The following is a 25,889-nucleotide window of genomic DNA, read 5'->3' as shown; positions in this document are numbered from 1 at the left end:
ACCCCCACAAACCACTACCGCCATGGCATCCACAAGCACATCCACAAGCGCCTTTGGGCTGAGGAGGAAGAAGGCCCCCGGCCTGCTGGATCAGATTGGAAAATTCTTTGGCGCAGACAAGAAGAGGAAGAGCAAGGTGAGGAAGGAGGGAGGGTTGATAGGACGCTTTGATACTGACAGTACCATCCTCTTGTATTCTTCTTTCTGTTTTTAACTCCCCAGTCTGTCTTTAGAAGAGCCCAGACTTCACTTATGATTCTTTACTATAAGTTGTGGTTAAAGAATTTATTTACAGTATATATGCTGTACTATATATAGTATACTGTATTATCTGGTATATGTGTGTGTTTTTTATTGTTGTTTGTTTTTTAATCACATACATTTGTGTTGTTTAGTTTTTTTCTGCCTTTCTCGTAATGTGTCAGATTCCATCGTTGTCCTAAAATGTGTTATTTGTGTAATAATGGCATTAGAGGTAACATACCTAACACTGGAAAATAGCTTTGGCTGTGGTTGAGGTCTTTCTGCGCTACAGAGGCTTTTTGAGTCTAGAAATGATTACGAAATGTCTCTTTTTGATTCCGTTTTTCATTTAGTGGATGGTACTGACATTTCTGTTCTTTCTTTTATGAATATTTTTTTGTTATAAACAAAATGCTTGTGGTACGTGGTGTAGCCACCATGGTTGAAGTGAATGGTATAGTAGTATTTGTTTTCCGTTGTATCCTCCAGTTGCCAAGTTTGATTTATAGTATGTTTACTTGTATATTATGTTTAAACTGGAGCCAATGAAAGCTGGAAGAGAGGAGATGTGATGGTAGTACGCTCCCATACGTCACATACTAGATGTAATGGAAACAGGTTTTTGGGAATTCTTATATTGGGTACGCTGCAGATCAGGGGTCTTCAACGTTTTCAGGCAAAGGACCCCCTAGCTGAGAGAGAGATGAAGCAGGGACCCCCTCTATATTGTATAAAATAGTTTTTTTCAGATTAACTTTTTTTTTTACTTTAACTTTAACTGCTCTTTTTTCCCTCTACACCAAACCTCTTTGCCAAAAATAGCCGATCTACAAGCTCACAGTGAGCTTGTAGATCTGCAATTTTTTGGCTAAAGTTCTCCTCAGAATAGGGATGCTAGGGTTCAAGTGGTTGATGTAAAACATAAAAATCATATCACAGAAAGATTCGGTGGCCCCCCCTGTAGTAACTCCGAGGACCCCCTAGGGGTCAGGGACCCCCTGTTGAAGACCCCCTGTTGTAGAGAATCATATCTTAACATTCAAACTACTCTGATGACACAGTGAGTTAGGCAGGCATACGGTGAAAGTGAAACACTGAAAATGAGTGATAAGCTGACGTATACAGGGAAATTAAACGGTGTGCATTGCATGGACTTATGATACACTGACTTTGGAGAGTTAGAAAAGAGCATGGCCCTTCTCCTATGTCCCAAAGGCTGGTCTATGACCACATTATTCTACAGTAGGCTATATGATAAGATAGAAAATACGTTGTGTATTATATATAAAGATATATATATTTATTAGTACGGGAACATGTTATACGATCCTGTGTAGGGCTATGTAAAAACACATTGCAGCTACATTGCGTAGCGTAAGAGAAAAGCTCCTTAAGAGTTCCTCTTGAAGTCAAAGTGATATCATGTGGTGTTTCGAGACTACGTTGCTTTGTGAGTTACTCTGCAATGCGCTAAACGCCAAACCCAAAGCCTCTCTTTGTGCTGCCAAGGACAGGAGATTGAATTGTTCCTGTGCTGTAAAGCTGTATACAAAGATAGTATTTATCTTGAGTCAATAGTGTAGACAAAGAATTGGGAATGCTTTTAAGGGAAAAAAGGTACGATGTATTGCACAGTGAACTACTATATATCCTCCTTTATAAGCTCTGTTGCCTAGCATTTGCTTTCCCTGTGTATTATAGATTGTGCTGGCAAGTAAGACCGCAGCAAAATACGCATTTTCCTTGGCCTTATGTCAACGATGACAAAGACATGCTTTAGAAACGTGATGAAAAAGTTGTGCTCGTTAAGAATATTTCCTTTCGCCCTCCATTTGATTTGAGCAATTCTCTGGAATTTTTCACTCGATTAAAACATTCAGGGAGAAAACGGGTGAGAAGCTTCAGTTAAACGTCAGCCTGCTTGCAAATGAGCTTCGACTGATTGATTTAAATCTTGTTTGAAGCTGCATTTCTATTGGCTTAATCAGACTTTATGTCCAAAACAATGTTACGTTGCTCTCCAAATTGGTTGCTTACAAAGCTAACTGTAACACGTAAGGTATTTATGGTTTCACCAAAGGTTTGCCTTCAAGTTACAGTATAAGTGTTAATATCTCAAGTATCTACAGACAGGTTCGCCCCACCTCCATTGCCTCAAGCAGGAAATAATCTGCAATAATAACACTTTGCTGTGAACAACATTTTCAGAGAATTCAACAATATAAGAGATGTATATATATTTTTTGCTCTAGTTCCAACAAACAGGCTCTACTATCTCTATCTCTACTAGGCTATACGCAGATCTTCCTGTAAAACCTTTTGCATCATGAAAATAGAGTGCAGTATTAGAGGAGACCACCTGAGATTGTGTTTGTATTATGTGTCATTTGGAATTCTGTGTTCATTTAATTTCCGTTCAGTCGAGAGATGATGAGACGCTGGCTTTATGATCATCAGATCTGTGCTCATTCACACCTGTCGCACCTTTTTCCTAATTACTTTTTGTACAGCTTCCCTTTTTCTATTCATGCTTTGGAGTTAATTATTTAGTTATCTGGCATTTATATATATATATATATATATTTGCTTTCTGTCAGTCCTGACTAGAGTCTCGACCTTGGGGAGAAAACTATTGGATATCATATCTGTTTCATAAATTGCGAGATATCGCCAGAAAGAAGTTTAATAATTATGAAATAATGGAGTCTCAGGGAATGAGACCACTGCAAAATCCATCTGTATGTTAATACTAATGTCTGATTTATAATTGGTTGCACAGTGTGTCGCGCACCTAAATAGCTGATATACACGCTCACAACGTGTCATGCTGTGTGACACGTTGTGAGCTTGTATATCTGCTATTTTAGCTGCGCGACAAACACTGGCATGCGACTAAGGCTTTACTGGTTTTCTTAATTGGTTTTAATTCTGTGGATAATGCACACATTTGAAGAATAGCTGAATTTGCATAAACATTAGCCATACACGCAGAAAAGCTTAACAACTAAAGGCTGTTTGGAGTCCTAATTTGCATATTAAATTGTGGAATGGCAAAGTGAGTAATCCAACAGTGTGTGGGCGTTAGCACTTGTGTGTTTTAAAACCAAAATGAATATGCTGCACTCCACCGCAGTGTCTTGGTAGAAGGGGAGGGCTCCCCGCAGAAGATTAATTTATACTTTGTTACACAACTCAACTCAAATCAGTTACATTTTAATGTCACATAACAGGTCTACGTGTGTTAAAAAAGTGGGTGACATTGATTTTCGGATACGCTCCATCAGGGCAGTGTCAAGAAAGGTGGAAAGAGAAAGAAAGAAACAGGAAGACAGGTCAGATATCAATATGGTCTGGCGACAGGCGGGCTCGACAGTCTGATGTTTGCCAGGTGACACAAGTCTGATGGTAGCCAGGTTGACAGACCAAAGTGACCGAATCAGTCATTTTCAATGATCAAGACGGTTGTGTGACAAAGTATAACTTAACACATACGCAAGCTAAATTTAGCACACCTCAGGTTCACATGTGTCTTCTAGCCAGGCAGAGAGAGAGTGAGTGAGTGAGAGAGAGAGAGAGAGAGAGAGAGAGAGCGAAAGAGAGAGTGTGTGCGTGTGCGTGTGTGTGTGTGTGTGTGTGTGTGTGTGTGTGTGTGTGTGTGCGCGCGCGTGTGCCTGCGTTTGTAATACTTTGAGACTTCCAGTCAATGCTTGTAATGTTTTTACTGTCTCAACCAATGCCCCCGTTCCCAACCCTGACCCTGTTCTAAGCTTTTGAATGATTGCTTGATTAAAACGTCTTTAACACAACAGTCCTCTGCATTGTTTTTATGTTTCAGTTCTTAACCTCTCGGCTAACAACAGACAAGCTGTGCTACAGGACAGCTGGAGTCCCGTGGGTTGAATGGTTTAGTTTAGTTTAGTTTAGTTTAGTTTAGTTTAGTTGCACAATGATGAGAATACATGGATACAATGATGAGGGGCGACTGTGGCTCAGGAGTATCTTCGGAATCTTGGGAAGGTTTGCAGTTCAATCCCCAGCTCCTCCTGGCTTCGTCTTTTTAAGCAAGGCACTGAGGAAGAAATGATATGGCTGCTTATAAACTATAAAGGTTATATATAAGCAGCCATATCATGTCTTCCTCAGCACTTAACCATTTACTGCTTCCAATGAGCAGGTTGGTATACCTTGCATGAATGGGTAAATGTAAATGCACATTGCAAAGCGCTTAGGAGAAAGGTGCTGTAGGTGATGTAAATGCACCATTTACTAGTACATTTAATAGAAAATTCTCTCCTCATAAATTGAGTGTTTATTGCCTTTCTTTGTTCCCAGGCAGTGCTGAACAATTTACATTTCTCATAGTGGGTGAAACGTTGATGTACTCGCACATTGCTACTTTCAATAGCTTTGCTCAAATTTACATTTCATTTGGGGGATTTATTTTTGCCAGCTTAAGCCCGTCTAGTAACAAATGGGCCGTGTTATGCTCCTGGAGACATTTGATACATTCCTCTGTGCCAAGCCTGTTTACTGGAAAGCTAAAGGAGTTATGGCAGTGGGTTTAACCGAACGGGGAGCCGCCAAACAGCTCACTCACTTAGCTTAAAATAACCCTGTTGTGAAACAACAGACAGAAAGCATGAACGTCTTGTGGTGTGGATGCATTTTGCATCTCGGGGGGACGTTCTCATTGCTGTAAAGATGTTTTCAATGCAAATGTTTACATAAAGCTTATTCATGAGGCACAAAACTGTGACCGCCAAAAGAAAAGTAGTTTGATTTGCACCCAATTGTGCCAATTGTATTGTTTTATTCAGAGTAATGAAAATTTCCTCGAGATGCAGATAAAAAAAAAGAAAATCTCACAGTCGGTTCATTTACATTTTCCATTTAGCATCAATATTCACGTCCATATTCATATTTTAATTATTTTTCAGACAAAGGCAGACACCCTGAGCATTATGCGAGCAACTTGCTTTGTTATCAGTTATTAGTTTGGAATGAAAACACAGAGACTGTTTTGTTTTGGTATGCATTCATATAATACATGCTAATTAAGTAAAAATGCAAGTCAAAAGCAATTTGGCCGTGTGCATTGAACAGTCCTTTAACTAGTTTAAGTCCAAAATGAAATAATGTCTAACGTTTACTGCATTGTGTTACCTATATTTGAACCAGAAATAAAGTATTACTTGTGTATTCTTTTATATGTTTTTGGGCCATGTAACCGGTTCCACGGTTGCTATTCGCTGCAAGGTATAGGACACATTTGTCTCGCTGTGAGGTTTGTTTTTTGGAGTAAAACTGCTGTCTAGCTGCACATAAAAAAATGTCTTTCTTGTGTACATGGCAGATGGCAGGTGGCCATTTCTGAGGAACAATGTTCCGGTCCTCTCAGACTGATTGCCTTCCTGAGTGAAGTGCAATCTCCAGTGGGTTTGGGTTTCACAGCCTATTGAGTGGTGGGAAAAAGTACTCATTTTTTTTACTTAAGTAAAAGTATCAATACTGCAATGTAGAAATACTCTGTTACAAGTAAAAGTCCGGAATTCAAAATTTACTGTACTTTAAAAGTACAACAGTATTGGCATGTACTTAAAGTACCAAAAGTATAGTACTCATTATGCAGAATGTCCCATTTCACAAGTTTTCAAATGTATACAAATCTTTCGCTCACAATGCGTCGCATCGCAACTCATTGTGAGCTTGTAGATCGGCTATTTTCAAATGTCTGAAATGAATATAGGGCTGAAGTGGTTAATGTATGCTTTGTAATAATAATCCTAATCTACAAAGTAACTAGTAACTAAAGCTTTCAAATAATTGTAGTGAAGTAAAAGTATAATATTTGCCTCATGTAGTGGAGTAGAAGTAAAGTATTGAAAGTAAATATACTCCATTAAAGTAAAAGATACCTCAAAATCTTACTTAAGTACAGTACTTGAGTAAATGTACTTAGTTACTTTACACCACTGCCTATTGTCAGTGCCACCATTTATGTCGACAATATCGATCGGCTGAGTTCCCCCTCTACCTGATAATATGAGAGATTGTTTGTTCTCCTGAGAGCAAAGAAAATTATAACACACAACAGAATTAAAATATAGAAAGAAAACAACTATGTTTACAGTATAATACTGTATATTTGAGTATTTTAAAAAGAGCATTAAACAGCACTAAGAGGTTTTACAGCTCAAAGATCCGTGGAACCTTCACAACGGGAACAATGATTCACCGCAAACCATAATACACAAAACATGGAGGATTTTAATCTACTCCTCACAATAGCCTACATTTAATTAAAAGTGGGGTGTTCCTTTTTTTTGTTGCAGTTTCTACAACTGTGGCATTAGTAATTGTAACATCTTGAAATTATATTCCATTTTACTTAAACACTATTGTAAAATAATATGTCCCCACTCCAACACCTTCAACTGTTTTACACATTCTTTCACGTATACCTTTCTGTCTAAATTATCTTCTCAGTATAAATAATGGCCAAACACTGACCTCTGGGGTTAAAGTTTAGACCATTAACCAGTTCATAGGAGAGACATATATATCATATATCTGGGGCAGAAACCTTGTATATCCAAACCCATTACTTTTCAGGATTTTTTTTTGATAACCTGAGTTGTAATAGATCCAACATAGTTATTATCATAAGTCATATTAAGCTCTTGTCAATACTTGTCATTGTTATTTACACCACAGACAGACATAACGACTTCCAACCTTGTGTCCATATTACTTATTACGCAATGCTGTCATGCGACAAAGTACAAAATAATAGGGCATTGATGTATGGAAAAACAAATGAAATATGGAGATACAACAAGGTTTCTGCCTGAAAGTGATGATACACAACACAAATATGTTAAACCTGCACCGGCTGGGCAGTGAATCTGGATCAACCTCCATGTTATTCTCTCCACCTCAGAGAATATGTGCATCCCTAGTGGATGTATCCCTGGGTAAGCAAGTGGCAATGCTGGCTCATAGTGAGATCAGTTCAGTAGCAAGTGGCACTGAACAAAATCATTTCAACTATCTGGGTAATAATCTGCCATTGGCTCGTTTGCGTCTAAAAGATGAAAGCATGCATGGGTTGCAGGTGAAATTAATTTGTGGTTATCATCTCTGTTCCGTTCAACAATATTTTGTCAAGTTGATCCTGCGGGGAGATGAGATTGTGCTCTTTTTCTTTGAGAGCGACACACACTAACCTGTTGACACTGCCACACTACTCCCACACAAACATAAATGCACGCACTCACATCCTGCCTGCTCTACTTCAAACATCAATGGGATTATCAATGAACCCTGTCCTGCTCCTCTTCTCTCCTGAAAGGACATTATTAATGTGAGAGTCTCTGGAACGGAAAACAAACTCCTTGTTTTTGAAAGTGGGCTGTGATCCTCAAAGAGTCTACCCCGGCACATATAGTCAAATATGCATTCGTTTTATTTCCTTTGATTTCGTTTTTCAGGTTTGGTGTTGTGTTATTTCATTTTAGTTTTCGTTAGATTTACGATTGCACCAAGCACTGTTTTATTATTTAGTTTTAGTGTTAGTTTTAGTCTCTCGGGTATTATGGGGAAAGCATTGATTCATAGAAGCAAGGGTATGCATAATGGCGGGGGAAAGAGGAAAACAAATAAGATTTTAGTTCTATTTAGTTTTGTTCATTAAAGACTTAATTTAGTTTTCATTTGTACTTTCATTTTTATTTTAGTTTCACATACAATTGTCTTTGTCTTAGTTTCAGTTAACTGCATCATAGTAGGGTCGGCATAAATCAGCAACAATTTAATACGGCGTTATATAACCTGACAAGGTGCAGGGAATTGAATGGAAAAAGCTATTTAGAGCCATTGTCAGAGGTAATTTTAGATTTCTAGACCTGCTTGCAAACAAATTAAACTTGACGGGTGGCTGTGAGCACACTTCAGTCACTTTAGTTTGTCACAGAGGATAATTATTTTCTGTTGCCTATTACTGTTTATATGATCTCTCTCTCTCTCTCTCTCTCTCTCTCTCTCTCTCTCTCTCTCTCTCTCTCTCTCCTCTCTCTCTCTCTCTCTCTCTCTCTAGACTCTCACAATATTCGATAGATTCTCAGGCCAGACTGGAAGTGTAGAAGAGAGGCGCTCTCACATCAAAAATGAAATTGGACGAATCTCGCACTGAGCCTCCAGAACATAAAATGATTGGCTCTCTTTACCGTTGTTTCTTCTCCCTACAGTACACTGCTGTCTGTCCTGCATCTAGACAGCTCAGTGTTTGCTTTCATGTATTTCAATTCCATATAGGGGGAACACACACACGCGAGCGCGCGCACACACACACACACACACACACACACACACACACACACACACACACACACACACACACACACACACACACACACACACACACACACACACACACACACACACACACACACACACACACACACACACACACATACACACACACACACACACACTCCGTAACTGTATTTGTTCATAACATGACTCGACTGTTACAGCACAGTAGGACATCATTAGGCAGAAGGATTCCTTAATGAAGTCTGTCTCTGTTTGGAAAAGCGACTGCACACAGCTGGGGAGAACACAAGGTCACAGTGTCACTCATGCTGTCAGCATAAACAATATAAATAATGATAGTTTCCATTGACATGCTGTCCAGCAACAATAATTACCTACTGTATGAAACATACATTTATTGGATTTTTGTTTGTGTCTCTTTTCTTTGAGACTCACAGATTCACAGACTGTGAAAGTTATGTACTGTACAGTGGTGGGAAAAGTTTTTGATGAAAATGTTTTACTTCAGTAAAAGTAGCAATACCACATTATAAAAATACTCTGTTACAAGTAAAAGGCCTGTGTTCAAAATTACTTGAGTAAAAGTGCAAAAGCATTGGCATCAAAATATACTTAAAGTACCAAAAGTAAAAGTACTAAAATGTTTGAAAATAGCAGATCTACGAGCTCGCAACGAGCTTGTAGATCGGCTATTTTCAAATAGCCTAGGTATAAAATAGGGCTAAAGTGGTTACTGTATGTTTTATAATATGATCATGTATATCTGCAAAGTAACCAGTAACTAAAGTTTTCAAATAATTGTAGTGAACAATATTTGCCTCTGAGATGTAGTGGAATATAAGTATAAGTATTGGAAATTGGAAATACTCAAGTAAAGTACAAATATTATATATACCTCAACATTGTACTTAAGTACTGTAGCCTACTTGAGTAAATGTACTCAAGTAATTTATGTTCTGTCGTCCATACGACAGTGTGGCACGCCGAAAATAGCCGATCTACAAGCTCACACAACATGTCGTGAATGTGACCCGTTGTGAGCTTGTAGATTTGCTAAGTATAAACCATGCTTAAACAGACAGAGCCTCAGAGGCCGCCGTCCCCTCTGACGGTCCTGTGAGCAGTGATTGGCTTTAATCAGAAAAGGCCATCTGACAAACGCTACACATTCTCCACTGGCATCTGTGGCAGCTAGCGATGCCTGACAGCTCCAAGTGACGAGTAGCCACATGGGTTATGTGTCAAATCCCTCTTGGGTTCAAGGAAAGCTTTCAACTTCAATCGAATTCACGAGGAGACACTGAAAAACTGATGACAACCATGACTACGGAAGTACTCTGTGACACAAATGTGTCCATCTTGAGTTTCCAGGTGGTGTGTTCAAGCCCCGCAACTTAAATTTAAGTTTTGAGAGGCAATTTGCCAAGAAAGTATAAAAAGGCTCTTGGGGGGAAATCAGTAGAGTGAAAAAGCGATGACAAGCTTGAATACAGAAGTACTCTGTGGCTCAATGTGTCCATCACGAGTGTCAGGTTGAGTGTTCAAGGCTGCAACTTGGATTTGAGTTTTGAAAGACAATTTCACAAGGAAATATTAAAAAGCTCTTGGAAAATGAGTAGAGGTAGGACAGACAGACAGAGGTGGGCGCATACACACACACACACACACACACACACACACACACACACACACACACACACACACACACACACACACACACACACACACACACACACACACACACACACACAGATATACTGACATACTGTACATATACTATATGATTTTGGGTCCTCCCCTGAGGAAATAGACTCCCAAGATATAAAACGAGTCTATGAAACTCTGCAGCTGAGGCTGAGATAGTGTCTACTTGTCTACTTTTCAAGCTTAGCTCAGGAAATCTGCCCAAACCCCCCTTTATCTGTATAGGCAATTATAGCATTATTTAGATAGGACATTGCAACCGTATGGTCAACGACACACTAACATTCCTTCACCGGTGCACTCCTAAAGCCTGCATTTACATGCTCCGGATAAACTCCTTGATGTCAGTTGAACAGAAGCAGCTGGGTCATTTACACCCTCCACAGGCCAACCCTAGAAAGGACTAGGATTAGATTATATTCGAGGCCGTTCTGTCCATCTACTGATAACTCCCCTGTTGAGATGACACATTAATTGACTTTAGAATTTGGACTTTTGCCATTCACACAATTCTCACCTTTTAAGCTCAGAGATCACTACCTTCCCCAGGAATCAGCTTGACCCACTTCAAGCCTGCCAAACTGCACCAGACTCCTACCAATGTAGGAAAATGGAGTGTCTGTGTCATAGTTGGCAACTTGCAGTTTCCCTGTAGGTATAGAATGTTCACACCAGGTGAGATGGAGTGCATTTTCCAAGTGAAGGAAATAACTGTAGGTCGTCAAAGGGTCATGTATTGTTAAAAATCCATACAATGATCAGTATTATACTATGTTGTCTACATTATGTAGTCTGTTTTGTGTTAAAAATAGTTTACTTTTATATAGCATCTATAAAATATTTTTTAGAAATGCATTTAATTGAATCCCTATTTCTTATTCCTTCCTATTTTGTTTGGTAATTCGTAACACATCCTTGTAAAGATCAAGCCATAACAAATAAGGCCAGCTTTATTCCTCTCTGTCATTTAAATGTGTTTTTAATTATTCATTTTCTGGGCTACACATTCTTTTAAAGATTAGCCAGAGCCACAGACGAGAAAATGCTGCCAAATATAACTATTCATTTCTATCATTTAAATGGGTTTTTAATGATTCATTTGCACTTTTGCCACCTTGCCTTCAGGAAATATACGTGTGTGCGACTGTGCGTGTGCGTGTGCGTGTGCGTGTGTGCGTGTGCGTGTGCGTGTGTGTGTGTGTGTGTGTGTGTGTGCGCGTGTGCGTGTGCGTGCGTGTGTCATTGATTGGCGCTACCAGGCCATTTCCCTGAGAACTCTACGGCAGCAGGGAATAATGTTCCACCTTCAGCCCCCCATGCTGTGAAGTTCCCCACCGTGTCCCTGCAAGAAGAAAGCTGATGTTTCCTACTTGTTTGTGTCAGCTTGGAGTGTGGAAAAGAGGCTACAGGCTATACGATGCTTTTACTGTATAGTTGCACGCTGCAGTGTGTCGCATATAGAAAATACCTGATCTGTTTTCTGTGCGCAGCACCAGCGCGCAACCAAAGATCAGGGGTTAGCCTACAATATAGACACAAGATTTGTATTGATCCCCAGGACAGGCAGACATTAATCATACTATTTTCTTCCCGTCCCTCCTCTCCTCTCCTCCTCTCCTCTCCTCTCCTCTCCAGGGGTCTTTCCGCAGCACCGCTCCCAAAGCTGCTGCCTCCCCTCGTAAGCGCGGGACAGAGAACGCCGTGGTGCACTTCTTCAGGACGATCGTGAGTGGAATGCTTCTCCTGCGTGTCTTTACTTGTTGCATTTCTCCTGCACTTCTTCACCCCGTGTATCACTAACTAAAACTGTCACATGTGTAAGTTGTGTGTCAGCGACGTCTCTGTCTTACTGTCTGTGTGTCATTAACTCCCTTCTCCCAGGTGTCCCCTGCCCCTGCCAAGTCCAGGGTGAGTCCCCTGCTTATGTGACTTATTACGCTCTTTATCCAAGGTTAAATAGTAGGTTACGCCCACTGTTTAGTATCTACTAAGCTAACATACCATTTAGTATGTGATTTTGGACGGGGCCAGCGTCCGAAATCACATACTAACATATACGTAAGTATGCCAAATTACTTTTTAGTATGTCCGAAGTGAAACCCTACTTCTTAGTAGTAGTAAGTCGAAAATAGCATACTGTGTAGTAGTAGTACGTTAGTATTTAGTTTCGGACGCAACCTAGTTCTTTTTCAGGGCAGCCATATTGACATAAATAGTTGTGTAATGTTACTTCCTTCACAGGTGTTACCAATGATACTAGTTAAGGTTGTGTTCTATGCAGGTCAAACAGAGTCAGGGTGCTGCTATTGGGCTCACTTGAAAGGCTTACACTAAACGGCAAAGTATCATTGGTAACACCTGTAGCCTACATGATGTAACATTGCGCTACGATTTATCTCGATATGGCTGCAAAAGGTCTATTGTTTAACTCATTCATTAATAAGTAATTATTGGAGTTGCTTGCTCAGTATACATTTTCATAGACCTGTAAGTGTAGTCCCCATAGGTTGTACTCTTGGCTTTTTCATGCCATGACAAAAGGTCTATTGTATAACTCATTAATTAACAAGTATAACTTAAAAACTAAACAAGGTTGCTATTCATTATAAATGGTATTAGACCTGTGTAGTCACTGTATGTTATACTCTTGGCTTCTGTTGCTGTGTTGTCCTGAATGTCACTGAATTTGTGCTCTTTTCAACGTGAGCGCCTCTTCCTTCGCTCCTCCTTTGCCCCGCCTCTGCCCCACACCCTTTGCCCTTCTCTGCTCCTCCTCCCCTGCATCTATCTATCTGTTCCTGCCCCCCTGTGACTCTTCCCTGGACGGACCGCCATGCACCCTCCTACTTGCCTCCTTCTCCTCTCCCATGCTGCCTTTGCTCTGAGTAAGCGTTGTATTTATCGCTGTCCCCCCTCCTCCCCGTCTCTGTCTTACATGTCCAGTGGAGAAATTTGATGACCATGGTAGGTGGTTCGGAAACCGCGAAAAAACAACAACAACAACAACAACAGAGGTGTCATGGCCACTGAAACTGAAGGCTAATTTATGCTCCGTCGCACAAGTGACATGCGCTATTTTCGGCGTGTGACACCGTTGTGCGACGAACTATGAATTGGGCTTGAGGGGGCACTGCCTACTAAGTCCAAAATAGGATGTACAATGATTACAATGAGAACCATCGGTGCCCTCTCACATGTCTCTAGAGCATGACGCCTGTGGAAGAAGATAACAGCCCATATTCAATTCCCATCTACTTTCCATCACATCGACTTTGCACGCATCAACGATAACGCTCGGTCGATATGTCATTCATATTCGTGGCTTCGCGAGCTACGCAATCTATAGCTTTGCTGTCATCTCTGTCTCTGTGAGGTTATCTAGATGTGACACACTTGATTTCCTCCAGTCAGCTTCCATAGTCGCTGATCGCTGGCAGCTCAGTGGCAGCAGAGAGTCCCTTTAATTGAGAATCAAGTTTACTTCTATGCGTTTGCAGTGAGAGTTATAAGTCATTAAACAGCAACAGGGTGTGGGTGTCTGGGGTTCTAAAATAGAACGGGGACGGTCCCATGGGTTCCTCTTATAAGGGATCTTAAGATAACATACGCCTCTATCCCCACGCTCAAAGTAAGCCTCAGTCTCTCTCTTCTATCCCACAGTCGAGGGAGTTGTTTTGCAGCACCACAGAGATCAAACTGAATTGTTCAGTACAAATACAGTATACATCAGTTACTTGAGAAGAAGCGCTGTCGTACAAAGTTAGAACGATGCCTGTATTGTACTAATGCTCTTTTCAAAGAATTACGTGCAATACATACTCTTTTTCGACATCCGTGCATTTCTTTGGAAAGGGAGATTATATAACTACAAATTGACGTCATTCCGAGCTTCGGAAAGGTATGGTCCCAGAACCTTTTCGGAACCCGTGCACCTCCGGGTGTCTTGACTCTCCGAACTATTGTTCGGAAAGCCTTTCCGACAGATCTTCCGATGTCGAAAGGAGTATGTGTTGGCCTTTAATTTGACCCAAGTGCTGAGCATTGTTCTGTTCCTCTCCCCCAGGGTGACCAGAAGTCACAGTCCGCTAAAGCCAAGAAGGCAGGGGACGGCAAAGGCACCCTGACCAAGATGTTCAAAATGGTAAAACACACGAAACCGCTAAGTCGAGACTTTTCGACATAATTTGTCTTTGAACCTTGTCTCCCGCTCTCTGCTGGAGGCTAATTACGCAGTAGAGTGTGGTATAAATTAACCTTCCGTGTCACGCTTGATTCATGCTCCCGTGGCACGCCGGTGCGGTGTCGCACGCCGAAAAAAAGGCCGACGCCTACGAGCCCCACAACGCACCATAGATGCGGCGTGTTGTGAGCCCGTAAGGTCGGCTTTTTCCGGTGCGAGACACCGCCGTGCTGACGAGGTATAAATCAGGCTTTCACCTACACGTTGTCTCTTTGTGTCCCCCCTCCCCCATCAATGTGAGTACAAAATGGAGTACTTCTCTAATGATTCTTCTTGCTCCTCTTCCCCGGCTCAGTGATGATATCATAATAAGCACCGTGAGTAACTGATACGCCGTGTGTGTAGGACACTCTCCTGCTTCATACTCACTTGTCCAAAGGATCTGAAAATAAAAACCTAACTGAACTGAAACTGAACCGAACTCACTCTAAACGTACTCAGCACACTGTAGATCAGGCCTTAAATCAACGCAACTGTACACCGGTGTTCATTTAAGTCAGAAGAGTATCCTTTTAGTTACATCTGTACGCTTTTGGAGTTACAAATGGGTACACCAACACTGAGGGCTTTTACCTGTGTACCAGCAGGAAGTCCCCAGAGACAGAGGCCCCCAATTACAGTACATGCAAACCCGGCTTTGTGCATTAATAGTGCTTACGTAACACTCAGCATAATACAGCACATCCAGCAGGCTTTTAAATCCATCTGGTGGGCTGCGGTACCTAAGCATACTGTAATTGCTTTACACGAGGCGGGGTATTGTAGCACATCACTGCATGTGCCAAAGGCTATTACAGAGAGAACAATTTTGTCTTTACGCCTGCAGACAAGACTATTCCCCTCGGTGGCTTATCATTTCCTGGGTGCCTTAAGAGCAATGCCCCCGCGGAACGGGAAATGAATTTCTACAATTGCAATGCGGTCTCGTCCATCTCTTTTACCCCCTTTTGTACCCTTCTCCAGAGAAGGAGTCGAGTTATTCATTTGGTTACAATAGTTGTAATTTGGTTACTGCTAATATATCTGCCATCCAAGGCCTTTCACATTAATCATCAGGGGGTTTATTTTCGCCAACTTGTGCATATAGCACAATACCCGATGCTTTCACAGACCAGAGTTACCTTCGTCCACCAACTAAAGTTCTGAGGCTGAGACATTTTGGGGTTCTGGGGCTAATATAGAATTAGACTATGCAACGGGGGGGCACACATACTGTATATTACAGTACGTCTCTTTATGCAACACACAAGACACATATTAGACTCAACATTCATTCAGTTATAATATATTTAGCAGCCCTCGTCATACTGCATTGGTGTTCAATTCCAATGCAGTCAAAATAACACCTAAAAAGGAGGGGGTTGAAGATGGCTGCAAAAAAGACAAAAGCCAAAGTATTCTTCCCTCTTTCCCTCCGACTCCCATTTGAAACCTGTCAACTCGGCACAACAAAACGTTCGCCAAACCCTGTGGTTCAGCCGCCACGTTATCTCCTCTTTCCAGTTGCTGTATTCACATCTGCCGAGTTCACAGCAGAGAGGAGACAGGTGGCAAATGTGCCGTCAAGCTTAACTTTACAACATCCCTCTGACTGTGTGACAAACTCTCAAATATCGTTTGTGTATTGCTATATGCAGGCTTTAACTTTTAAAAGTTATGAAAAGTTGCTCTCTCTGTATATCTCGTTACCTCGATTTTCCTCAGTTATGCTTTGCCAGTTTCCCCGTCAGTCTTTTTTATTTTTTGTATTTTTTAAATGAGCCTAGCAGTCTGGCCACACTGTCATCCTTAGAGACTAATTTGATATAATTTGTTAAAAAGGAAAAAAGAAACTACTTCTGGTTTGAAGTGGGATACGGCTAATTATCCTTGAGCTAAAGTAATCATCCCTCATCACTCAAATCATCCAAACAGAAATGAACAACAAAGATTGATACGAGTCTTTGTGCCCATAAATACGGTCTACATTATTCATATCCTTTGTTTGCAACTGCATCTTCATACAATGTTTTCTTTCATGGGAGATAATTCATTTCTTGTGACAGTGGGGTTTAGAACAAAGGCGGCTTCTTCAATCAAAATATTTGTTTTCTTTCTTCCAAATAATTTCCCACAATGGGGTGTTGTCTCATTTGTGTAATCTCTGTGCCAGGCCGTTTATTTTTTATCCATATAATAGACTGAGATGCGTAGCGCATCTATTCTGGGAAACATCTAATCCTAATCTAACCTAATCTGCAGTTTTGGTTCTAAACAATCAACTGATAAGCGAGAGGTTCTGCCTCTGAAGACAGGGTCTCAAAAGTCACACTTTTACACAACCCCTTAAAAAGCAATAAAGCAATACGTAATTACCTCTGGTCTTATAGAGAAAGTGCAGTCCAATCTCCAATTCAGATGCCTGACTCGATTATCTTTCAAGGCTTTCTCAAGGCCACGTGAGACGTTAGCGCTGTGGGCTCCTGCATGCGTGTGTCATCTGCGCTGCCTTACTGCCGAGCATATCGCCACACAAACAAACAAACATACATACATTACTAACATCATGCTCTTTTCTCATGCTACACTAGCCAGGTTTCAGGTGCCACCGCCATGTATTGAGTAGATCTTTTCTCTTCTGTTATGCAGGGAAGCAGAAGCGCTTCTCCCGCCAAACGCTGAAGTCCCTCTCTGCAAACCCTTTCCAACGGCACATGGGCAGGTGTCAAGAACAAAGGGACCAAAGTGGGAAAACAAGGAAGAAAAGGAGGAAATCTTGTTTATTTTTAAAACTCACAAGTCTCTCTCTCCCCACTTTTTCCTAATAACGTTCTAATGTAATTTCATAACCTCCAGTGACCCCTCGAACCTGCCCCCCCCCCTCCCCCAACTCGGCTGGTAGTTAGCAACACAATCTGTGCAAACCCACCCCCCCCTGCGTTGTGCTGAGTCTCCGAGTCTGTGCAGTCATCAACGGTGTGAACTGTTTGCTGAAAATGTCCTTGAAACCCCCCCCTCACATGCAGCCTGGCGGACCCGCCTCCCCCTCCCCCGTCGTGGCACAATACTTAATGTGTTGTTTTTCTGTCTTCTGTCCGTTTGATCTGTTTTACTAGCAAAAGGGTGGCTGAACCGAATTCAGACCCGGAACAGACGAAAGTTAGGGCCGGTGCAAGTCCGACTGACTTGACCGTTCGTGCCACTTCGGGTTGTGAGAATGACCGGGTTCTGTTTCTGTTTTTAGGAGAGGTTTTCCGTCCTGTCGTACTTGTCCTTGTCGTTTTTCCTCAAACTTCTGTTTCTTTTCTGTATGAAACTACAGTATTATTAAGTAGTGTTTCTGGATGTGCCTAACTTATTTTACATATATTATCTGAGTTGTTTGGTCATAGCGTGTTTAATTTCACTCAACTTTCTCCCTCCTCATGTTTCAGCAAAGTGTTTTGTCTTCAATGTGAATGTTGATCTATGTTCGTCATTTGGGTCTATATGGCTGGCTGTGAAGCCTTTTGGTTTTAAATTGAATTCATTAACCTTCTAAATAAGTTTTATTTGAAAGAGTATCCACTGAATTGTAATAAACTGTGGATCAAAGTCGGCATTATTTAATCTCAGTGCTTTTCTATGATGCATGTAACCAAAACTCTTCTGAAGTGCACTGTTACCTACCTTGATAAGCATCCAAGACTGCTCTGAATACAACCACTATGCTGGGTGCTGCCACCGCAAAGGTGTCACTTCCAGCATGGTGACAAAGTTCAGACCCTACCCTACGGTCGAGGCCTAATTTATACTTTGTCGTACAGCCGCGTTTCTCGCACGGTCGTACGTCAAAAGGCTATCGGGCTTCAATGTAATCTAGTTCTTGTAGTGCTTCTGTCTTATATGTGTATTGCTTCATAGTAAGATGCTCAGCACATAAAACTATGCAATGTTCCAAAATGCTATACAGCAGCTCAAACTGCCGCCATTTTTCTGACTACCAAAACAACACTATGTGCTGTGTCGTCTTCTAAGTGGATGTTCAAAACACAAACACAGTTTCAAAAAGGTGCTCTATAACCAACTTGTTGTTATCGCAAGTTTTCTGATGAGGGGGTCGAACAAAGAACTGCTAAGTACTACCACTTGTGCTGTCCAAAACTGTCCATTTATCCAAATGGTTTTCTTTGTATGTCTGATGTGTATAGCATAGGCTCTGTGTGTGTGTGTGTGGGTGTGGGCTTGAGCCTGGAGTTGATCGTAGCGTGCATGTGCCTTTTTCTGGGTCCTGTGAATGAATGTAAATTAAACTTGAGACCCTTATCATCGTACCAGTAATAAGCATGTATGACCAGCCGGCTTAACTTGAAATAAATAAATAAAATAATATATCCTTTAAAATCACATATGAAAGTCTCTGTTATTGTGTTTTTACCGGACAGCAACACACATTATCATGAAATGGGAGATAAAAGTGATATAGGCCATGTCACAGCGAGCACTGTGAGACAAAGTTAAGACGGCATCTGCCCTTTTCAACCATCATTCAGGATTTGTGTTCAATATTCATATTTCATACCAAGCTTTGCCAGCTATTTATGACTGAGGGAAGATTGCTTGATTTGGTTTTTACTCAGCACCTGCAACTCCATTGGGTAAAATCAGGGGTCATCGTCATCGCCATGCTAGCTTGTGGTGGACATTTTTGCCACAGAAATATAAAATGAGTTGACAATATTAACAGAAACACATATTCCTCTAGCCCAGGGGTCTTCAACGTTTTCAGGCAAAGGACCCCCTAGCTGAGAGAGACATGAAGCAGGGACCCCCTCTATATTGTATAAAATTGTGTTTCAGATTTTAAAAAAAATGTTTAAACTTGGTCTGCTCTTTTTTCCCTCTACACCAAACCTCTTTGCCAAAAATAGCCAATCTACAAGCTCACAACGCCTTGCAGCGCGAGGCATTGTGAGCTTGTAGATCTGCTATTTTTTGGCCAAAGTTCTCCTCAGAATAGGGATGCTAGGGTTCAAGTGGTTAATGTAAAACATAAAAATCATATCACACAAAGATTTGGTGGCCCCCCCTCCGAGGACCCCCTAGGGGTCAGGGACCCCCTGTTGAAGACCCCTGCTCTAGCCCTGAATGGCCTTAACAGGTCTGTAACTCTGCGTGTTACAGACCACCCCCCTCGCCAGACGGTGAGGGGGGTGATATTTTTCACTGCACATAAAAGGCAGCAGCCTGTCAGCAGGGAGTGTTGGGTGGGGGGAGTGGGACAGAGGCTCTGCGTCCCCCCGGTGGGGGCTCCCGGTGAGCCAGTAGGATACAACAGCAGTGACAACACACTGTGCGAGGGGACGGATCAATTAGCAACGACTAAATTGGGGAGAAAAAGGGGTAAAAAAAAAAGCACAAAAAAAAAAAGAATGGCACAAACTCAGGATGTAGTGTTGAAAATATGAACCGAGGCGCCGAAGGATTTGTCACATTACCAATAAACCCGCCACAGAAATACACGGTTGCATACTAATACATACACATAAAAACGTACACATGGTGCCTGTAGCTCGACCAGTTAATGCACAGACCATTCCTTGTGAGTGCAAGGACTTGGGTTTGAATATGGCCCCTGTATTGTCTGACATATCTGAATAAAGCATAAAGAAATGTCCCCCAAAAAGATTCTTAAAACAATCACACAAATTACATACTGTAGAAAAGCAACAAGTTTTTAATTATTAAATACTTCTCAACAATACAAAATACAACCCTGCCTCACATTAAAACAGCTTATTGTCTGTACACTGGCTTCATAACAAATAACATTATGCTACAATTCCATATTCACAACAAAACCATGAACTGCTTGCAAATCAGAAAATATATGCAATCTATCTATTTACCTATTTACAAAATTAACTACTGTAAAAAAAACAAAAACAAAGTTGGTGCCACAGTTTTAAATGATATGACTTAAATTCATTATATGACACTTTGTTCGACATGTTGAGTCAAATCAGGAAGCCCTACAGTATACACAGCAGCAGTGTGCAACGTTTTGCTATCGCACGTTAGCCCATTCAAACCGGGAAAGCATTGTGTCATTTTATATTTTTGCTATATATATATATATATATATATATATATATATATATATATATATATATATATATATATATATATATATATATATATATATATATATATATATATATATATATATATATCTCAACATAGGTTTTTCAGAAAACTCATGATTCAGAACAGTGGTTTAGAACAGTAGTAGTTCATAGCAGATATACAAGCTAGCTCACAGCGCATGTTTGAAAAAGGGGGGGGGGCGCACTGGCACAAAACGTTTTCAGATGGGGGTCATTTTGGGGGTCCTTGGCACGAAAACGTTTGAGATCTACTGGTTCAGAAGACATTTGTAGAATTGGGTTAATGAGTTGATGCTTTCATCACAGAGGAGCTAGCTACTTGAGGAGCTAGCAGAGGAGCTAGCTACTTGAGGAGCTAGCAGAGCAGCTAGCTACGTTGGGATCATTAGCACATTGCTACACCACTCCAAGCCATACAGCTATATCAGTGGTTCTCAACCGTTTTTTTTTGGTTTGTTTTTATGATCATTAATCAATCAATTGTGTGTCATCTCGGATCAATTGAACTGACATAGTACAGTTTAAGTTCCATTATACCATGATTTTTTTTAAATATATATTATTGTTTTATATTAATGTTATATTATCATTAATATCTTACTGTTTTTGCCAATTATTCGGCAAAACACTAAGCGGCACAGCAGTGGGGCCCAGCCCACAGGTTGAGAGTCACTGAGCTATATTATATCCGGAGACCAGACTGGAAATCCCTGCCCACTCATTTCAATGAATGCCGTTCACCCAGCGCATACTGAGTGCCCCTAATCTAAACATTGAATCAACTTAACAGCTGTCTGGGATGCTCACAAAAGCCTGAGTAGACGTTAAAAAGACCCCCAAACATATTTGAAAGTGAAATATCCCTTTAACCCATTAAAACCCGGAAAGCATCCGTGTCAGTTTAGATTTGAGCGTTGGCTATTCAAAAATAGCAGATCTACAAGCTCACAGCACGCCACTTCGTGCCGCGCTGCGAGCTTGCACATCTGCTATTTTTGAACATTTTTGAAAAATTCAATGAAAGTGTGAGAACAACCGATTTAGAAGGCATTTGTAGAAATCGGCCTCAGGGCTTTAAAGGTTGTTTTAAGCCAATGTTTCTATAGTCTCTGTGGTCACAGATGCCGTGCTGCCGCCACATCTGTGCACATCTGTGCCGTTGAGTCAACCTCCCTCTTCAACTGAGGTGACCCATGACTCCTTGACAGGTGAGCGTTCTGGGATGCCCGGGTCTGTTTGCATAAACAGCTTATTGAGTCAAACCTCTCCGGAGGTAATCACATGAGATGAGAATCAAACAGCAAGCCCCCGAAAGCAGATAACAGTCATTAGGCCAATGGAGAGGGAACCAGAGTCCTTCTGGCTTTACGGCTAATCCGGTTGATGACGAGAGAAAGCAGGGCCACTGCTACGAAAACACCCTGAATATACAAACGGACTGATCTGTGGTCGGGTCGGAGGAAGCCCTTACTTGACCCCTTTTGAGACACAGATAAAAACCTTATAGGTAAAGCCGCTCGCTTAGACTTTCGCCCAATGGTTCTCAAACTTTTTTTAATTTCAAGGATCCCTAGTTTGGTATGCATTAGGTCCATAACTCTGAGAGTGTACAAATGGAGCCAAACATTTGTTTCCTATCTATGAATTGTCCCCGAACCCCCCTTTGAGAACCCCTGCTTTAGCCTCTCGTGTGTAGTGGTTCGAACCCCTCAGTGCTTACTGCTTATGGTACTGTGGACATTGCATGCGGTGTCTTCTTCAGGTTATTATAAAGATCTCATAATCCTGGTGCGTTCAGGACTCAGGTGCATGGTGGCTAAGGGAAGACATTGTGCCAATCTCCGGAGGATTCTGGAACAACTTCCAGGTCGAGATCGGGCGTCACCTCCCCCTGAGCACCTGCCTCCTCTTGGCACAGCGACACATCCTGAAGCTGACCTAGAAGGAGAAAGACAGATACAGTAGGTCAGTGGTTTTCAACCCTTTACATATCAAGGTCCATTATTTATTCGACATTTGAGCCACGGACCACCGTTTGATGAGATTTAGACTCTCAGACCCAAAACTTAGAATATTTTGTTATCGTTGGATACGATTTTGACCACAATTCCATGCTGTATTGATGCTAGTACCATAAGAGAGATAACAGGCAAACGTTGATCAAAATAACATTTCTTCTACATTCTCTAATTGTGTAGACTTCTTGTTCATTAAGTAATGCAGATTTCTGTATAGTAGTGTGTATATCTGCCTGCCTCTTATATTTCATCATGATTTGTGTGCATGGGGTTCTCATCTTAAACAAGCTTAGTGCTTAATGAGGGTTTCCAGTTTAGTAGACCTTGTATTGTGAATTTGTACTTCCATGTACTGTTATGTACTGTCATGTACTATTCTCATGTCTTTCTAAATAAACTACATCAATCAATCAATGTTTAACAATAATTTAACTCTTGAGAGCGTAAAATGAAACCAAATGGACCCGTAAGGGTACGTTCTCAAGAGTTAAAGATCTATAGGGGTCCATTTGGTTACCAACTCTCCATCATTTAGCCGGGAACCACCTGGAACCCCATCAAGGACCACTGGTGGTCCCCGGACCACAGGTTGAGAACCACTGCAGTAGGTGAGGAAAGGTGTAGAATGGACTTGCGCGACAGAAATACATTAGAAATCTTCCTGTGAGACGGTAAACAGAAGATTGCCATGAGTGAACACAGAGATCTTTATCTCCCAGGTATAAAGTTTCAACCACGGCTTGCATGGTTGAATGATGATTATTAATAATAATCCATCTTATATATCATTTAATAATAATTGTATGTGATGCCATTTGTATTATTTTTGAAAAAAGTCCAATAAAACTTCATACTTTTTGAGCTGATATGATAAATTTATGCTATGATAATTTGATATAATGTTATGCTCCTGGTATTGCCTTGTGATGCCACTCATTTGTATTCTTTCTGAAAATGTCCAATAAATATTCATACTTTTTCAAGCACGAGCTCAGAACCTATTAATTCTCCCCAGCATTTGGACAATCCAAGCTCGGTTTCCTGGAACTGTTTTACATTCCATTTTCAAGGTTAGGATAACCTTAACATGCTGTAACGTTAATTACAGCCACTTAATATTGCTCTAGTCTGCCCCCTAGGGTATCGGTATGTGTATCGTCTCCCTTGACAATGTGATTCATTCGTTCAACCTTCATTTATTTTCTCAGGAATACACTGATGGGCGTCATTTTCAATGATGCCTAGATTACAACAGGCAGATCCACTGACCACACAACAAAATAGAAAATGTTTAAACAAAACAAAGAACTAATGTTAATCAGAAAGAAACACAAGCACCAATATTGATTAGAAAAAAAAGTATTCCTAGTTAAAACAACTAAAATGAAAAACATTACGATTTCTACGCGTTTTTGAAAAATGTCCTGATGACATCGGGATGGCAATATTTAAAGTGCACTGCAGATAATTACACGAGTGTGGGGCACAAAAACTAAAAGCAGTCTTTCCTAGTTTGGAGCCGGAGGTTTACATTGAGGTCTAATAATGAAGTAAGGTAGGCAGGTTGGTAGTTTGTTTTGGAGCTCTTTATGAACAAACATTATGCCAATGTTGATCTTGTCTCACAGAGAGAGAGAGAGAGAGGGCTCACAAACCTTTTGGCAGAGGTTACAATGATTGATGGGTACTGTCGGTATCACCGGTAGTACATCTGAGAGCAGAGTGAGATATAGGCAGCATCTCTAGGGGCGTATGGGTGCCAACACCAGCATTATGTCACCGTACTCCAAGACAGGAAGAAAAATAGTTTCAGCAAGTTTTTTTTTCCTTCTGCTAAACATGGGAAAGCAGTTCCTATTTATGTACTTTATATTTTGAAATGATCAAGGCAGAGAGTTGGAGAAAGAAAGGCTCCAGATTGTCTTCTCCAGTAACTTTCTTGGGAGTCAATAGCTAGAACAGCAGAAAGTGCTCAAGCAACTGCATCAGCACTTTACTTATCCCCAAATCCTTCATTGTGTTTTACTTTTATCTCGGTTCTATTTTTGTCAAGTTCTCAGGAAAATCACCGCTTATCAATACAAACGATGATTGATCGATAAGGTGAATCAACAATCGATTAATGATTTCATCGATAATTTCCCTACCATTAAACAGATTTATCATTGAGAAATATGTTAGAAGTGTTGTGGAAGCAAATCAAGATCACTTTAGGGTATTAACGGATTTTGCAGATATGCAATCATTAATAGAAAGTAAAGCTGTCCCACTTTTATGTCCCATATAATGTGACATCACCTGGCACCAGCCCGTGTTTATCAATATACTACTTTATAGTATTATGTATGTATAACTAAAGTAAAAGTTAAAGTAAAGAGTTTGAATGTTAAAGTTAAATTATATTATTTTACAGACTCCCCTCAAGGTCGTGTTCTCTCTCCCCTACTTTACTTTCTGTACACGAACCATGTGCCAAAGTACACATGAGAACAGACCCTGGCCAGATGCCAAAACAGTGTTCACGCCTTTGTCTCCTCAAGGCTAGACTATGCTGCAAACGCACTACTCGTCGGGATCCCCAAGAGCATCCAGAAGCTTCAGTTCAGTCAGAACACTACAGCGATGCTACGGTCCTGATGAGAGTGCACGTTACACATTACACCCATCCTCCAGTCACTCGGCTGTGGAATGCTCCTCGACTGTGGTGATGCCCTCCCTGACCAGTGGTGTAAAGTAACTGAGTACATTTACTCAAGCGCAAAGTATCAAACAAAATCATCAAGTGAGCCAGACCAGTAAGCTTAGGCTATAGGTGAGTCTCAACTCAAGCTATCAGTTCCATCTCACAGCTGCAATGTTAGGAGAGGTCTATCTCTCAAGATTGTTCATGTCCATTACACAGTGAATTCAGGTGGTGAATTTCAGCCCCTTTGCTCCGGCAGACGGTATTTGGCCCAGAGGTGATAAATGATACAGAAATTATTTTATACCTGCAGCCAGCACTGAACAAAGATGGCACAAAACGATGCACCTCGGCCAGTCACGACAGTCACGACAGGCACGACGCTCTGAGTGCAGTGGGCGAGCGAGTAAGTGTGTGCAAACTCACTGGTCACGACTTTCTTCGTGGGTTATTTTTTGCTTTTTTTATGTCTGGAATTTGTATTCAGGCAACTCATTTATCCCTTGCTCACTTTGCTATGGTCAGATGGCTCAGGGTAGAGG

General features: G+C 41.1%; 2 protein-coding genes across 2 annotated transcripts in view; one reads left to right on the top strand and one right to left on the bottom strand.

The window, feature by feature from the left end:
• The first annotated feature begins 3 nt into the window (after positions 1-3).
• On the top strand, positions 4-18,895 carry LOC308084642 (uncharacterized protein). The gene is made up of 4 exons (XM_080427409.1): positions 4-136; positions 11,917-12,006; positions 14,345-14,422; positions 17,150-18,895. Exons 1-4 carry the CDS (start codon positions 23-25, stop codon positions 17,180-17,182), a joined length of 315 nt encoding a protein of 104 aa, XP_080283535.1. The 5' UTR covers positions 4-22; the 3' UTR covers positions 17,183-18,895.
• Positions 18,896-20,757: 1,862 nt separating this feature from the next.
• The window catches only part of znf236 (zinc finger protein 236), a 137,778-nt gene continuing 132,646 nt past the window's right edge, over positions 20,758-25,889 (bottom strand). Inside the window, exon 30 of the mRNA XM_080427403.1 lies at positions 20,758-22,584. Within this exon, the coding sequence (XP_080283529.1) occupies positions 22,463-22,584 (122 nt within the window). The 3' untranslated portion in view covers positions 20,758-22,462. The remainder of the gene's footprint in view (positions 22,585-25,889) is intronic.

This window comes from Gymnoscopelus braueri (genome assembly GCF_963280865.1).
Source record: "Gymnoscopelus braueri genome assembly, chromosome: 4".
Lineage (NCBI taxonomy): Eukaryota > Metazoa > Chordata > Actinopteri > Myctophiformes > Myctophidae > Gymnoscopelus > Gymnoscopelus braueri.
This window is presented reverse-complemented; position numbering and strand designations above follow the sequence as displayed.

What these genes read in the sequence shown, in the direction of transcription:
- LOC308084642 (XM_080427409.1), top strand. Translation starts at nt 23, where the DNA reads ATGGCATCCACAAGCACATCCACAAGCGCCTTTGGGCTGAGGAGGAAG. An exon ending in TGCACTTCTTCAGGACGATC is followed by an intron (nt 12,007 to 14,344) that starts GTGAGTGGAATG and finishes CCTCTCCCCCAG; the next exon opens with GGTGACCAGAAGTCACAGTC. An exon ending in TGACCAAGATGTTCAAAATG is followed by an intron (nt 14,423 to 17,149) that starts GTAAAACACACG and finishes TCTGTTATGCAG; the next exon opens with GGAAGCAGAAGCGCTTCTCC.